A 17,032-nucleotide genomic window follows, 5' to 3' on the forward strand; every position below is an offset into this window, starting at 1 on the left:
ATAGACACACATTTCTGATCACATCACAGCAGGAGACGACCACAGCGGAGAGCACTCAGTTCAGAACAAAAAGACTCAAGCTGGTTTCTTCAAAGTGACAATGAAATCACTGCACTGAGTGGACGACACAGTCACCAGATCTCAGTTCAACACAGAGTCCATCGGGCTGTGGTGGATTTTCATATTATGGATGTGAAACCAAGAAATTGACTGTGACTGCATGAGGCTTATAATATCTCTAAGGACTAAACCTCTGAGAAAAAGCCTTACACATCTTATAGAATCCATATCAATAAAAACTGTATCAAGAAAATATTAAGAAAACTCTGACGACAAATGAGGGTCCAACTACTAATTTGGTGTTTATGAAAAGTACCTTATTCCTTTACAAAAGAGAAGGTATGGATTGATTTGGAACTTCTTAGATATATATAAATTTTGGTAGCATGGGTGGGAATTATTATTTCTGTGTTTAAATGAACAACTGAGTAAATATTCTTGTTCAAATATGAACATAAATTGTTATTTTGACCTTCAGTTGTTGAGAAAACAACACGTTGGCCACCAGATGGACCAATCACCTTAGTGATACCTTAAGTTGCATTAAGAAAAGTCTTGTTTTGATGGAGCAATTGAAATAAATGGGTCATTTTTAGTAAATGCACATACAAAAGAAGAACATATCACCGTTTTTCTGCCTTTAAATTATTTAGGAAAAAAATATTTTAATTATTAAATTAATATTTCAACAGTCCCTAATCATTAAAGTCGGTTGTATTAAAAACTTATGAAATACTTTAAAATACGATTTTATTATTATGTTTTATATACATAGTACTGGATGAAACAAACTAAATGCTTTACTAATGTATCCTTTATTACAGCAACAGAAACAACGAAAATAGACTCCAAATTCCTTGACTATTTTTAAAGCCAATTCTGGATTTAAAGAGCCAGAAACCCAATTAAGCTCTTCAGAAACATTTTCAGCCACCTACTGTTTTGCTTTAGCTTGCAAGTGAAAATTGGTTAAAAAATAAAGCTGACACCTTGAGTTGTTTAATGGGTGTCAGTGTTAGATGACTACGATGTTAACTTTTATTAAACAACAACAACAACAACAACAACAACAACAACACAATAATAAAATGATCAATTTAGCTAACAAAATGATCAGTGCCAACTACTGTATAAACAAAACAAAAACTCTACTTAGGAATAGTTCTATTAAAAACCACGGGGTGTCGCCAATACACCACGAGGAAACGTAAGAATAGCTTACGGTCTTGGGAGGCAATACGCTCTTTGGAGACGGGTCTTCTTTTTCCGGATTGTGACGGGAAAAGCCGAAGATTCCCCACCGAGAGAGTCGGGAACGAGCCGTAGTTCAGATGGAGGAAACCTGCACCCCTCCTGCTGAATGGATTCTCTTCTCAGGAGTCTTTAGCTGTAGATGAAGGAAAAAGCTCACTTTACTCAGAAGAACAAGTCGTCTTGTATTGTGTTTTTGTTTCTACTTGTTTGAGATTTGATCGTTTTTGGATAAGTAAGGATAAAACTCACTAAACCGTCATGGGGTGAATCTGACATTTGATGATGAGGACGTTATTCTGGTGATGAAGGAGCGTCGTCAGAAAACTCAGAAGTAAGTAACAAAGACTTTTTCTCAGTGAAACCAGGAGCTTTTAAGACGATCCATTCAAACATTATTAACACGGCTCGGTGACTGCTAAGCACTGATCCACCCTACAGTAGTTTGTTGTTGCAGCTGCTTCTTTGGATAGTTGGGTTTCAAGCAGAAGTGCTGAATTATAGATCAACTTTATTTCTGTTTCCATCATGATGAGCCCCGCTGGGAGCTCATCAAAAGATCATCACGCACAAATACTCGTTCTGTCCCACAGTTAATTGGCTTTGTTGGCTTTCTTGTTATAAATTATGAAACTAATTACATTTTCTTCGCAATTGTCAATAACAATAACGGCTGTAAAATGAATTGAGTTTTAATGAAAGCAACACAAGTGTAGACACTAATCTTGATGTTTCTCAAGCTAAATCCTACTTTGGAACAACACTGGAGTACTGCAGCAAAACGAGCATAATACTGGCATAGGAGAGAATAAATTACGAACTCAGGATTTTTATAGGTAAATTAATTTATAAAAGGGAAAAAGCCATAAAGGTTTTGAGTTTTCATTTTAAACAAGATTTTTTTTTAGGTTAAATTAAAGATTAATCTTTGCTAAACATTTTTACACGATTGCTTAATTTAGACAGCAATTGTTCAACGACTTTCAGGACAAATCCTGAAGCAGATAAATGCAGTTTTGGCTTGGTTTGTAGCAGGCATAGGCTGGTTAACAATATCAAGATTTGAAAATGCAACAGTTTCATAAAGAGTTCTTACAATAAATTACCAGTGGGGTTTTAACAGGTCTATTCCTTCCCCACCTGTTGCTGCACACTGCCGGTAGGCTGGCTGAAAAAAAAGACTGCAACACTTTTCTCTGTCTCTTAGATAATTGAAGTTACATTTATGTAGAAATTAGTAGAGTAGGGATTCCAAGAGAAAGTGAAGAAAAGATTATCTCCACTTACTAAAGCATTTGTTGTAAACCTTTACCAGGTTTTTTTTAATTTATTTTTTATTAATTAAAGAGGAAAAGAAAATACTTCATCCAACTTACTTTCAGTTGATATTTGTATGGGCCAACAATGCTGATAAGTTTTAGTTGAAAAATAGAAAAAACATCTAATATTTTTCAGAATTTGACCTGCTGATCACCGATCAGAGCAAAGAGAAATTGAAATCCCTGATCTATGAGTTGGTGCAGAAGGTCAAGGTGAATAACTGCTAGGTCAAAAAATAAAGAGTAAGTTTCTTTTCACTATGTATAAACCAAAAGATTTTATTGAATATTTTAAATTAAATTGTTTGAAACTGTTAAATCAAGCGGAATTGAGTGTCCATGAAGTCTTTGCTTGTTTTTTGTTCTACTTTTATATAGAAACAAATAATTAATTAAGACCCACCAAAGTTCTCAAGTAAGATACAATACTTTACTGTTGGCAAAAAAATGAAATGTAAATGAAATAAAAGACATAGACATGGCCACAACCCAGCATGTCTGCTGGAAGGAACACACTGGAAACTAGAAATGAATGGGCAAAAAAGAAAGAAATAAAGGACATCATTGCTAAGTTTGCTTTATTAGCTAGTTGTCAAAAGCTGGAAAGGATAATTATTGAGCAAGGAATTGAATATTCATAAAGTTTTTTTTACTGATTAAAAATGCAACATATAAAAAGTTTACAGAGCTCCCAGGACTTTACATAAAAGGTTCCCAACGAAAGTAAAGAAACATCAAAATTTCAAAACAGCATTTGATCCATCACCCTCTCACATAAGAATTGGTGGAAAAAGGAAAACACAGCCTAGTGTGGGTCAGCAACGCAAAAATGATGAAAACAAAAACATGAATTGCAACAAAATCTTGACAGGTTGTTCAGGCGTCTCCCAATGGCTCAGCTGAGCAAAACATCTCTCTGGTTCTGGTTGTATATTTTATCTCTGCCTCTCCAAACACACATCTCCTCTCTACGAGCTTCCAGGGAAAGAATCATCATGAGGAACTGATTGACAAATCAGAGGCAGAGTTAGCGAAATGTGTGAAATATTTAATGCCTTTCCCTGTAGCAGACAAGGATTTAGTTTTTTTGTTTTTGATTTTGTAATTTAAAGTCACCCAACTGCTTTTGAATAAGATACTATCTGTTGACTGCAGCTGTTTTAAATTCAACATTTCAAGCATGTTATTGTTTTATTGAACAAAAAGATGAGCTCACATTCAGATCAATCAATAGGATGATGCTTTGAGGTCAAGCTAGCCAATGGTGTGGGATGAGCGATTGCTGTGGCGAACTAAACAACAAGGACATTTTAAAGAAACTTAGAGGAAAGAACTTCTCGTGTGAAAAATGTCAATTCTAATATATTTGTGTTAATTCTAAAAGTTAGGCAAAGAAGCAAAACTTCACAAAAAATTATACAGTAAGCAGAAAGACTGTTCAGTTTTTAATCTCCTTAATTTCTCGTTGTTAAACTGGATTGTCCTCCTTTAGAAAAACATATTTTCCAGTTCCTCTTGCTCGTCCTTTCTGCTTGTACTTTTTTCTTAGCCCAATTTGACAGGATGAAAAAAATAGACTTCAAAATGCAAATGCAGAACTGAAACAAATGGACAATAAGAACAAAATAAAGATTAATCCTTTCCAATAAGAAAGAACCAAAAATCAAGTAAGGTGTTACATTTTTCAGCCACTGTTCACATCTATCATTTTAAAAACTAATTACGTGTCCCTCAAACAAACACACCGCCCACACATGATTTTTACACCAACATGCTGATGTCAGTACGGTTAGCTGATGCCAGATCATGTGACCATATAACTCAGGAAGATCTGATTAAATACCAGCAGGAAGAAAGAGAAAGATTCAGGAACGAATTAAGTCAGATCACTGTGGCTAAAATACCATTACGCTCACATTAGGCTTACACTGGAGTCCTCAGGCCGTTTTACAAATCCACCAATTAGAGACTTTATAGCATTAGGGGATCACATCTTAGCTGCACTTTACCTGAAGCTATGAGCGGACTCTGGAAAGCTCCTGTCAGTGCTGGAGTTTGGAGCTGCTGATCAGACATCACTCAGAAGTAACAGAATAAATGTGGAAAACAATACAATAAATATTTGATTTTGATAACAGAAAGTTAAGCGTTAACAAATCTGAGGTAAGAGTATTGCTCACTTAGCTTCACACTATCTTCAACGTATTTCTTTAGTGAAATCTTAGATTGTCTGCAAGAAAGACAGCTACTGAAACAGAGATCCAGAGACTGAAACTTTACTTGTTGCTAAGCAATGTTGATCGAACTGGATTGAATTAGTTTTTTTCCTATGGCGGAGGTTTTACCTTCATATTGTGAAAAGTGTTTCAGGCAATAATGGGAGGAGGAATGGGAGTTTCTGTCAATCTGTGAGTGAGTGAAAATATCATAATCCTTTGCAGAGCTTTAAAGTTTGATATGAACATTGTAATTAATTCATCTGGTGGGAGATCTTACTGCGTAGTTTTCACCGTCAGAGTGTATTCACTGTGTGGGTGTTTATACTGGGAGTGCAGTAAATTAGCCTGTGTAGGAGTTATTGATGCATCTACTGTTTTTTGAAAAAATTTCTTGCAACCTTATCACCTAGAGAAAGTTACACAGTTTTGTTTAGAGTAAAATCCTATATTAGCCTATTTATTTTACTACTGTCATGCAAAGATTCAGCCATTCATCCATTGTCTACCTGCTTATTCTTGCTGGGTCACGGGGGGCTGCTGGTGCCCATGTCTATAACAGAGCAACATAGAGACATGCAAACAAGCAAACATACACACAGCAACTCACACCTATATGTCAATATAGTGAGAGCAAATGAACAAACATTATTCTTTTGGACTGTGGGTGGAAGCTGGAGACAGAACACATGCCTGCATGGTGAGAACATGCTAACTTCATGCAGAAGAACCCCAGGAAGGGATTCAAACCAAACCTGACTAAATCTGAGTCCCTTTTTAAAACTAAATGAGGAAAAGAAAATAGCGTAAATGTGTTTTTGCAAAACTGCATGAAACATTCCCAAAAACCCACAGAAAACTGAAAACACTTGCACTCTGCACTTTTCAGATTTTGTCAATAGTAAATTTTAAAGAACATGCATCTTTTTTCTTTCCCCTCTACAAGAATGTGCTGCTCTGTGTTGGTCTATCGCTTAGAATCCCAATAAATTCTTTAATGGTTTTAGTTAAAATGTGAGGAGGCTTACGAGGTATGAACACATTTACAAAGTACCATTTGACACCCTAGCATACATTGTCAGACAATGATAATTTAAATTATTTGTAGCATTTTATAAACTAAACAGTGCACATTTGATGCTATAATAAAGATGTGATGTGAAGTGGTAAGACTTATATCGTAGGAGGCAATAAAAACAGTTAAGAAAGCAGTTTCAAAATAATTCAAATTTTACATTTGGAAAATTGTTTATAACAGTGAGTAGATTCATGATACTATATGGCAGAAGAAATGGATAATTTTGTTCCATTTCACTGTTATTTGAACTCTTCTTGGAGGAATGTGGTTTGTGTTTTAAAAGCAGCTCCTTGGTAACTGCATCTCCTTGGAAAAATTATATCAGTAAGCTGATACAAGTATGAAGGTTTCTCACAGCAGACATATTGTATATGGTATGTGTGTGACTGTTCCTTTTTGATATTTGTTGTGTTTGATTTAGGTCAAACACAACTGAGGTTTAAATTGCTGTCCAAGTGGTTTTATTTATGTTTATATTTGAAAACCTTTGTGGTGAGGGTTTCAATTTCTGATCTTCTTTTACTCTTAGAAAGCAAAATATCTCAAAATACTCTCCTTGGCTTCTTTAAGACATCCTTATAAATGTGAATGCAAACTTCAAGGTTTATTATCAGACAGCAGAAAAAAAAATCCATTATTCAAACTTACTGTGAGGGTTCAGAGGTAAATAATTTCCTCTGAAAGTCCACCCATGCTTGTTTGTTTTAACCTTCCTTCCTGCTGTGATTTTGAAACCAAGAAGCAAAAACTACAAGAGAAAAGACAGCTTTTTAAAGTTTCGAGCTCTTTATCACTTGCAGTGGAAACACATAAAAAAAAAGATCATTAAATTGCCAGTATGAAACGAAGCAAAGATTACAACAACAAAAAATGTATCTCATGGCTACCTCATTATTTTTTAAAGCCAGAAGAAAGACACACAAACGTCTCATCATCACAATGAGCTGCTGTATCCAGAAATGCAGCAGGAGACCGCCATCACCCCGGTTCCCTTGTTTTCAGATGTTTTCTCTCTGAAATGAGTGCAGTCAGAGCAATGGGACTCATGATTGAACCGTATAGCAATCGTCAAAGTGTTCATTTCTATTTCAGTCACAGCTAATAATCTTTCCAGTTATTACTTCCTTACTTCCCACACCATGCTTTGCTACATTTTGATGAAAATTACAAGCCAAGGCAAACTTTCTTTTTTAAAGTTACCAATGGACCAAGTATACTGAGTTTTATTTCCAAAAAACACAGCAGAAATGTTCATGCATTTCTTCAGTGCATTTAGCAGAGCTTGTACACCTGGTCAAAATGGGCTAACTAACTTTTTAAGCGTAAAAAAGCTTTGAGGTTTGAATATTCTTTATAGACTTTTGGTTTAAACTAGCTTATGTATTTTACAGTTAGCGTAAACCAGAAGTTAGGTCAGAAATGTCCAACCATTTTTCATGAGATGGTTTTGCAATTTGTCTGCAAAGAAGAACCTACTTTAGTCTGCTTTGGCCTTTTCAAAACACAAACCCTCAAACTGGGCAGAACCTGCATTGATACGGGTTTATAATAACGGAAGCTTGCATCATGCTTCACCCCACTTCACACCTACTCACCAAATCTGCTCTGTGAATACGAGATAGAAAACAGACATCTGAATTGAAAGTGATATTTAACAGACATCAGTGATCTCTTTATTATAGTTTTAATTAGTCGGCATCACTACTGTTTAATTCTAATCTCTGTTTTGCTTCAGCAGATTTCACCATGGTGAAGGAGTCTTTGCCCAGCTGGATCCATCAGGACTCTGAAGAGGGTCTCGTCCATGTGAATGTCGGCGGTCTGAAGAGGAGCCTCTGTTCCAGCACACTGAAGAAATTCCCAGACACCAGGTTGGGAAAATTACTGGCGTGCGATTCAGAGGAAGACATACTGCAGGTGGGTCCAATTCTTTAACAGACAGAATGACAAAATAATTAGACACAGAACTTAACCTTCATTTTATCCTCTTCGCTCCTCTAGGTGTGTGATGACTATGACGTACAAGAGAAAGAGTTTTACTTTGATAGAAATCCAGGTCTGTTCCCGTATGTCCTCCACTTTTACCAGACTGGCAAACTTCATGTGATGGAGGAACTCTGTGTGTTCTCCTTCAGGTACGTTTGATCTCACCATGACATCATCCTTCATGTCGCACAAAAAAAAAACAACATTTATGCTAATTTAATTTGCTTGCAAATTGCTCCACATTTTACCTGTTTTAATGAGGCGCCAAGTAGAGTGGTGCTGCATAAGCAATCTTAGCTACAGTAATTGAGATCTTCTTGCACATGCACAGGATTTGTGGTTTAGTATGTTGCACTGTAAGCAAATATAGAGGCTGGTCTTCTGTTAAGACTGTCCTAATGTGTTTGTTGTGTAGCTGAGTGCCTTTTCTTCTTTAAAAACATCAGATTAGAAGTCAAGGAAAGTCCTTAGAAACTTTACAAATGAACTAATGTAAATTAAAATTTTGTTAAAGAGATTCTTCAAGTTTTTCGAGGTTTTCACCTGGTATCTCAAATATTTGTGGCATGGAGTTGATTTGGTGTTTTTTCCCCTCCACAAAGTCAAGAGATAGAGTATTGGGGCATCAATGAGTTCTTCCTGGACACCTGCTGTAGTTATCGTTACCATGACCGCAAGCTGGAGAGAGGTCGACACCGGAGCTGGGATGACGAGAGCGACGTCAGCAGTGTCGACACATCTGTGGACGAGATATCTGATCTAAACAAGTCAGACATTTGCAGTATATGTACATTTTCAATCCGGCTCTGAAACTCTCGTTTTGCTGTTAACCTTTAAGTTCCTGTCATCCTGTCTCCTCACAGGGACATGCAGCATTTCCAGGAGGTTCGCTACGGGAACATCAAGAAGTGTTTGTGGCTTACACTGGAGAACCCGGGATACTCCATCCCGAGCAAGCTCTTCAGTCTGCTCTCCATCGGAGTGGTGCTCACATCCATCGCCACTATGTGCATTAACAGCATCCCAGAGTATCAGGTTGGTACGGAAGAGCTTCAGAGATTATAGGTTGTACCTATGATAAGAAGGCGCTTATAGAATCATATCTGTTGACTTACAACTCAAACATTTATGCGGGCAATTGAAAAAACTTAACTCAAGTATTCTTGATGCTTATGGTTGTAATGCACTGACGAGTTCTAATATTTAAATTTTCAATCCCCATTTGGTAGCTGTGAAGTGGAAACACACCTAGAGGACAGCCTGGGGCAGATTAAGGCTTCATGTTAATTTAGTTCTCAGGGGAAAAGCACAGGATAACATATTGTGAACACATCTTGTGATGTTACTCAGGCCCGCTGAGTTTTAAGACTTCAGACACACTGTGATCTCATTTTCAATCAAAGGTAGGAGGGAGTGTGTGGTCGACAAAGGGCAGCAAGCATTTTGCAAAGCCAAAGCTGAAAATTCCCAATGAGTTCACAAAAGTGTAATTATCAATATTTCAAACAAACTGAAAGCAGCAAGCGATAAGTCACACTGCAGAAATATGGAACAACCACCAAGAAAAAAACATATATTTCTTTGCTAGGTGTCTGAAGCCAAAGTACATCAATGCAAGTGATTGCTAAGATAGAAATCAAAGACTTTATTTTGCAAGAATAAAAAAAAAAATAGAAAAGCAACAACTGTTTGGTATAACTTATTATCAAATGCTGTTTATTAGGTAGGATGGTAAATAAAAAAAGAAATTTAAATAATATGCTTTAACAAATGGTCAAGAGATCTTTTTTTTCTTTTAACAGACTTTTGACTCAGATGGAAAGCTGATTGAAGATAAAACTACCCAAGTTCTCGAGGTGTTCTGTACTTGCTGGTTCACCTTTGAGGTGAGGACACGCAAACAAAATGGCTTGTGACGCAGGCGATGTGTGCTGGTAGAAACCGAAAGCTAGAGTCTGTTTCTGACCTCAGGTTGTGACGCGGCTGCTGCTCGCTCCAAACAGGAAGAAGTTCTTCCATCACCCACTCAACATTATCGACCTGGTGTCAGTGGTTCCCATCTACATCACCCTGATCTTTGACTTGACTGTGGGATCTGAGTCTGAACTGGGAGACCTGGGGCGACTAATACAGGTTACTGGTGTTCATCCGTTCTTACTCTCAAATTACAGTACAGAAAAAAACGTCAGTTTTGTGTTGGATTTGATTTCTGTGCAAACAAATTGGATGACTAACGTTAGGAAAACATCCTATTTTGAGCTTAACATTTTTAGACCTGTAAAGAAAAATAAGGTGGCATGTTTCTATCTGTAAAAACATTTCTTCCTTCTGGATCACCAAGGTGACAGAGAGATTGCTTTCAAAACGGTAGAGGAGGTGATGACAACTCTTCTAATTCAAACTGCATCATTGCTTTTAGATTTTTCTTCATTTCAACCTGTCCAAAAACCAACATGTTTTTTTTTTTACGTGTAAAAATGAACTGGACTGTGTAGCACATGACATCAGCCTCCACAGTTGGCTCAAAATGCCCCTTTAAGTAATTGAAAGAAACATCTTAAAAATAGTTGAAACTGGAACTTGTAATACGGCCGGATTGTTGTTCATCCTTGCATGTTTGTGTGACTTAAGTCACAGAAACATTTTCTTTCTATGAGACTTGTGGCTTTTATTTCTCCCAGGTGTTCAGGTTAATGAGGATCTTCAGAGTTTTGAAGTTGGCCCGACACTCCACAGGTCTGCGCTCCCTGGGAGCAACACTTCGGGTGAGCTTCTTTCATATTTTTGCAGATTTTGTCAACATTTATTTGGCTCTTAAAGAAATCTGATACATAATGAGGCCAGTCAACTAAAGTAACATTGAAAAGTTTTTTTTGTTGTTGAATTAAACTTGAAAATCAAGATGGATGTTGCTTTCTCTATTGTTACTGTAATACTAAAATATAGATTTATTATGTTTCAACCATTTATTTCACTTGTTTACACTAACAATTAAACACAAAGCTCGATTGTAGTCTTTTGTGGTACTGAACCAGAGGTTTCAGTCCAGCATAATGAGCTAATTTATTTGCGCTACAATGAAAAGCCTTGAGATCACAAGCTGACACACTCAGACTGTTTTTTTTTTTTTTTCTTGATCAGATTGTAAGAATCTGGAGCCAAACAAGTGGGCTGCTGTTGCACTTTGTAGTTGCTTTCAGTGTCATTCAGGCAGTTGTCCATCCATACATAGTTAAAGCTGGCAGTAGTAATTACTGACTGAGATGAGAGAACCTCACATGCACGTCGTTCTGCAAGTCAAATAAGGCTAGTGCTGCTGCACAGGCTTCCCTGTGTACACAGGTTTAATCATTCACAGATTGGTTGCATTCATCTGACCCCACAGTCTGCTGCTCTTTCCTCACCCCAATTAGTGGCCGGAGCAGTGGGTGATTTGTATGTAAAATTATGCAAGAAATCTTCCGGTTTAATTTTAACCTTCCTGAAATTAAAATATTTCTTATGCGATACACAGTTAATATTTTTGCTTTCTCCACATTTATCAATCTGATTGGAAATGCTCTGTGCGAACCATTGACTCCTAATGAAAAATGTATCATCTCTGTAAATCAAACAGTGTTGCTATGCCTCCTGTCATTCTTCTATCTAATCTTAAAGAAAAGATGTCAGTGACACTAGAAAACTTGTTGCAGAGAGAGATGCTGACTCTAAAGATGTTTTCAGTAGCTCGTGCTGCAGTCATGGTTTCTCCACCTGCATCAGGAAGAGAGGCTCATCACTGCAGGAAAGATCAATATTAAATGCTCTGAGATAACATTTTCCTGCAGAACGCAATCAATTTGAATGCATTCTGATTTAATAATAATAAAAAAAGTAAAACTTTATCAGATGTTCTGCTTTATAACCAGCATCAACAGTTATTGTTGGGAGTTTAATTGAACTCAAATGGTTTTTATTTTCTCAGGAACAATAAAAAGACAATCTGGCCCAGCTGTAGCCTTTTAACTTCGAAGTATTTTTCAGCTTTCACTCACAGGGAAAATAAGAAATCCATCAGCTATATTTAGCAGCAGGAGGTGTAGCATTACTGCATCAAAGTAATGTATGAGTCCAGGCTGTATTTTATTTTTAGTTTACCTAATTGACTGAGGATGTTCTTCTGTGTTTTCCCAGGAGAGAGACTGGATTACATGGCAGTTCTAATAAAATGTCAGTGCAGATATCCTCTCATTTAAATGTCACTCCCATCATATTTCAATGATGCACAATATGAAAAATGTCTTTCTGCTTTATTTACATACTATGTCCGGTGAAACTAACCCTCCCGACCCCACTGAGGGACAAGGGTGTAAGAAAATGGATGGATGTCCGGTGAAACTGCATTATGTCCTATATATCTAAAACATTATTCAGCTCCAATGTCCTAGTTCTTGATATTTTTGTCAATGCTGGCAAATTTTGAATGTGGTTTTATAAAACATATTAAACCTTTATCAATCAAGTAGTGCTAAACATAGAAACAGGAAAACCAACAGATAAACCTCTGCTGAAGTATCTTTTCTAATTATTCTACTGAGGGTCATTTCTGTGTGTTGTTTCTGCAGCACAGTTACCGTGAAGTGGGAATTCTGCTACTGTACCTGGGTGTCGGCGTGTCCGTCTTTTCTGGGATTGCTTACACCGCTGAATGTGAAGAGGTAAAGTTTAAGAGATGCTTAGTAGTTTAGAATCCCTATATAGCTGTTCTGTGAATATACTGTATTTAATTTAGTTTCTAAGAAAACTAATTTCTTGTTTAAACCCTTACATCGACAGTTTGTTTTTGCTTTGCTAGCAGGACAGTTTATTTTCCTCATCCTCCTCGTTGATCCAGCCTGAAGTGTTTGTATCATGGGGGTTAGTGAGCGTCTCCAAAGGCAATCAGCTTTGTTAGAGTCTGCTGCGCTATAACCTCTGATATTTGCTTTTAGTTAAAATGTGTTCAAAATCATACAAAGTTGAAACTGGGGACAGAGAGCAAAGTTCTAACATCTATATTGAGTTCAATTTAGTTAACATAGCTATAGTTGCTCACATGTATCATTGTAATGCACTTTGCAGATAAAACTGTTCCATTTTGGGTGCATAAGCGTAGTCCAAATTCAATCAAACCAGTCAAATTTCACACAATCCAATTCATGTGAATTCAATCCAGAGTGACCTGGGCTTCCTGGAGGCCCACATCCCTAAAATATACCCAGAGCTACAAAGGAACGGTTTAAATCAAAACACAGCTGGAGTGACACAGTGGGAACGCAAGGTGGGAGATCGAGAACTGACCTTGAGCTAACATTATTTAAAAATGTTGGATAATTTAGTTTAGGCTTGTCACTGGCTCTAAAGACAGATTGTGTTGAATATGCTTCATCCTCTGTTTTAAACATCCATCTCTACCTTGCACTTTCCTTCAGGATGTAGGCTTGGACACAATCCCAGCCTGCTGGTGGTGGGGAACTGTCAGCATGACCACAGTGGGTTACGGAGACGTAGTGCCTGTCACAGTCGCCGGAAAGCTAGCAGCCAGTGGATGCATCCTGGGTGGCACTCTGGTGGTGGCTCTGCCCATCACCATCATCTTCAACAAGTTCTCCCATTTTTACCGCCGGCAGAAAGCTCTGGAGGCGTCGGTGAGGAACAACAACCGCAAGACGATCAAATTGAGCTGCGAGAATGAGCTGGAAGAGGATGAGGAATCGGACGGGGACAGTCGCTGCCTGGACGATGATGATATTGACGACATTGAGGAAGATGACATTGATTTTGAGGATGAAGGAGGGGTGATAAACTATAGCTATGTGGAGCATCCGTCTTACCCATCAACAATGAGAAAGAAGGAGCTGTATCAGCTGTGAGGTCTGAAACGTTATGGCAAATGGTGTCAACTTAAACGTAAATGGACTTGATACACCATGAGAACATTAACTGACCCTGCTTTGCTTAGATTGATGCTTCAGGATCAATAAGGTGATGGAGACAAGTTGGAAGAGGGGATCACGCGAGCCTTTTGGGTCTTCCATGAATTATTGTACTTTGATGCCACTGAATGTGCATGTGGGCTGTTTCAGGACTGAATTTTAGTTCATTGGATTTGTGGCTCTGCTTGTGGAAAATTGAAAAAAAGGACAAAGGCACACAATATCTACATCAATGCCTACACAGAACTGAATGTATGTGAAAAAGCATGCTGACATGTAATGTAAATAAAAAATACCATAGAAATCTTTTTTGCTCTTGGCTCTAAAGCTACAGCTAACAGCTGTTAAATTTGCTAAAGCTAAACCGGCTATGAGGGAAATTACAGAGCAGAAAATCCAAACAAAGATAGGTATACATTAAGAAAAATAATTAAAAAAAAAACTGAATACATGAATATTCAACATTTTCAACTATATGCTTTGCACATTTTTTTGCTGTTGCAATCCTTCGAGACTATAAATCTTTCACTGCTGTAAAAGCTGTTAATTCAATTTAAACGGTGGGTTGTTGTGGGTTGTTCCCATAAAAAAATTTGACAAATTTCCTGTGCTACCAAGTCTTATTTTGTACCACTTACTATTTTAAATGATTTAAGCGTAATGTGTATTTTATAAGCACATCTTGCCATTTTATAGCACAATTAAGTAACTATGTTACCTTCAGGTGTTATAAAAATGCTTTGTATATCAAATAATGCGAAAGAAATTTGACTTTGCAATTTGATGCCTTGAAACTGGCCTCTCTTTAAGAAACGCATGCTGCAGATTTAAGGATTTCTCAAATATCTTGCATGAGAGAATAAAAGCAAAATTCTTGCTAAGAAGAAATAACATTATTACATAATATATAGTTTAAAAAAATTATCTTACAGAATATCTTCCTTTAAACAGGGACCACTACGGTGCATGGGTTGTACCCAACCACAAACTGTTGGTAACACACTGATCTGGAAAAGGGGTTTGGCATTGGCACACACTCAACGTTTCTTATGGGCACAACCTCCATGACACACAATAGACTTTCCTTACACTTGTGACAAAATTTAAAAGAAAATGGACAGGAAAACCCTCAAATGCAATCATTTTTTTTTTTCAAAATGATTCAGCTAATCTCTGTGTGAAAACTCCACATTAAAAGGATTTGACTCTTATTAGGTACTTTATCCACCTGCAGGACTCCCTAAATTTACTGGCAGTGCTACACAGACACCACTAAATCAACTTAATAGATCACTCAAAACCAGCACTGATAACATATTCTTCAAGTAATATTTGCATGTTCAAAGCAAACATTGTTGAACTATGATTTTTATTTTAATTTATGGGGTGTAGTTTTACATTTCTAATGTCATTCTTCTGTGTATTCAGTGATATATAATTAATATATGTCCTGTATGTAATTTTAGGAGGTCATTTTGAAGAGTTTGCAGCATGTTTTTATTAAGCTACCTCTTGGGTTATACACAGCAGCTCTCTTTTTACCTCTGCAGAAAACCCCTGTAGCAGAGCAGTGTGTTTTGGGAATCGGGGTATGGAGTGGTAATGCTCTCCTCCTGAATGTGCTCTCTCTTCCTTATGCCAACACTCCCTTATACCCGATGGCAACTGCTCACCGATAAGCCTGGAAGAAGGTTGTCGTCTTCAGTTTAATAAAGTTTTCATGATTTGCTCCTTTTCTGCTGATTTATTTAACTTGGGTAGGTGAGGAGGACACAGTCTCTCGTTGGGGGCTTAGAAGGAATGAATGAAGAGGCAGCATAAAGGACTGCAACTCTTCCTCTGAGTTTGTCTCCGGTAGAAAATAGAGCCATCCAGACATTACTCAGACCAGTTTTCTACTGAAAGTTTTCCTTTTTCTGTTTATAATAATCATGATTCAGATTTATTTCACCGTACAGAGGCCTGACTACACCAGGAGGGTTGTATTATATTTAATAACAGTGACCACCTCAGACCTCTGGCCTAGTCTAAGCAAGTTTACCATCTTCTCAAGTGATAAGTCCTGAAAAACATGAACAGGTTATGATCTTTTGGGTTTAATGATAGGAATTGTTGTCTGAGCCTCTGCCATAATTGGCCAATTTAGAAGTCAAGAAAGCTTTGAAGCGATACTTCGCGGCAGGTGATTGCTGTTCGTGGGTCATGTAAACCCTTTTACCACAGAAAATTCACTTTCCAAGATCCATCCGAAAAGACAAATGCTTGTTTGAAAACTACAAGATGAAACCTGAGTGAGTCTGAAAAGCAGCAATGAAATTATAGCCGTTCTGCTGCTCAGCTCATGTTTTACTTCATGGATGATTGAGTGTGGCACAACTTCCAGCAGGCTTTTATCCCATGCCTTTAGGGACAATCTCTGCTAGAATATCTGTGGCTGCATCATCCCCAAATGGTTAAACCTTCTTATATGCATACCTGGATGTTGAATTGTCCCAGTAATTTCTGTGATTAAAAAATATTGTTTTAAAGATATTTTCAAGTAATAATGCAATTTCAACCTCTCAGACCAATAAACCTTGATTACTTAACACTGGAAGGTATTTTAAATATCCAAAATAAGACATGACAGTTAAAAATAAGTAAGACAAAAAGCCACACACAACTGAAACTACATAAACTGGATTGTCAACAAAATTGCCCTTCAAAAATGTTAATCAGAAAAGAGAATTGATCCCAGTATTATCATGCAATTAAATGATTAATTGCTTATTGCAGCAAGTTTAGTTCTTATAAGAGTATTTTACCACAAGAGTAATGTAATGGCATCTGTTTGAGTCTTTGTTCTTCTATATCTGTAATGAATGTTAACCTAGGAGATACTGTCAGGCATTCGGATCAGACAGCTAAACCTCCTCAATGTTGCACAAAGACACTCTTCACTGAAATACAACCCAGATGTAAAATTAATCAGAAAGAGAAATTGTTCCCCTGTAAATATCAGAACATCACAAATTGGTCTTACAAACAAGACTCACTTGGACACAAGTGTTCGTCCTCTAAGCACACAAATCTAATTAGGGTTTAGAGAAGCAGTGAGCTCGCCGAACGGCGATGGAGAGATGAGATGAGATTTGTTGATGGCTGTTTAAATATTAACTTAAAACTATT

General features: G+C 37.2%; 1 protein-coding gene across 2 annotated transcripts; it reads left to right on the top strand.

Annotated features, from left to right (window-relative positions):
- The first annotated feature begins 1,312 nt into the window (after positions 1–1,312).
- LOC103464815 (delayed-rectifier potassium channel regulatory subunit KCNS2) lies at positions 1,313–15,593 on the top strand. Of its 2 annotated transcripts, none has more exons than XM_008409184.3 (10): positions 1,313–1,645; positions 7,660–7,841; positions 7,926–8,059; positions 8,513–8,677; positions 8,774–8,945; positions 9,713–9,796; positions 9,882–10,043; positions 10,592–10,675; positions 12,515–12,607; positions 13,361–15,593. In XM_008409184.3, the coding sequence occupies exons 2-10, from the start codon at positions 7,671–7,673 to the stop codon at positions 13,799–13,801; spliced, it is 1,506 nt and encodes a 501-aa protein (XP_008407406.2). In that variant the 5' UTR covers positions 1,313–1,645; positions 7,660–7,670; the 3' UTR covers positions 13,802–15,593. The 2 variants fall into 2 exon arrangements, with proteins under 2 accessions (XP_008407406.2, XP_008407405.2); XM_008409183.3 differs by having other exon boundaries at positions 1,314–1,645; positions 7,663–7,841.
- The last annotated feature ends 1,439 nt before the right edge of the window (positions 15,594–17,032 follow it).

The sequence above is a fragment of the Poecilia reticulata genome, chromosome 5 (assembly GCF_904066995.2).
Source record: "Poecilia reticulata chromosome 5, P_reticulata-male-v2, whole genome shotgun sequence".
Taxonomy (NCBI): Eukaryota; Metazoa; Chordata; class Actinopteri; order Cyprinodontiformes; family Poeciliidae; genus Poecilia; species Poecilia reticulata.

Coding starts and splice junctions, on each gene's coding strand:
- LOC103464815 (XM_008409184.3), top strand. CDS start 7,671: ATGGTGAAGGAGTCTTTGCCCAGCTGGATCCATCAGGACTCTGAAGAG. Junction 7,842..7,925: donor CAGAGGAAGACATACTGCAG/GTGGGTCCAATT, acceptor TCGCTCCTCTAG/GTGTGTGATGACTATGACGT. Junction 12,608..13,360: donor ACACCGCTGAATGTGAAGAG/GTAAAGTTTAAG, acceptor ACTTTCCTTCAG/GATGTAGGCTTGGACACAAT.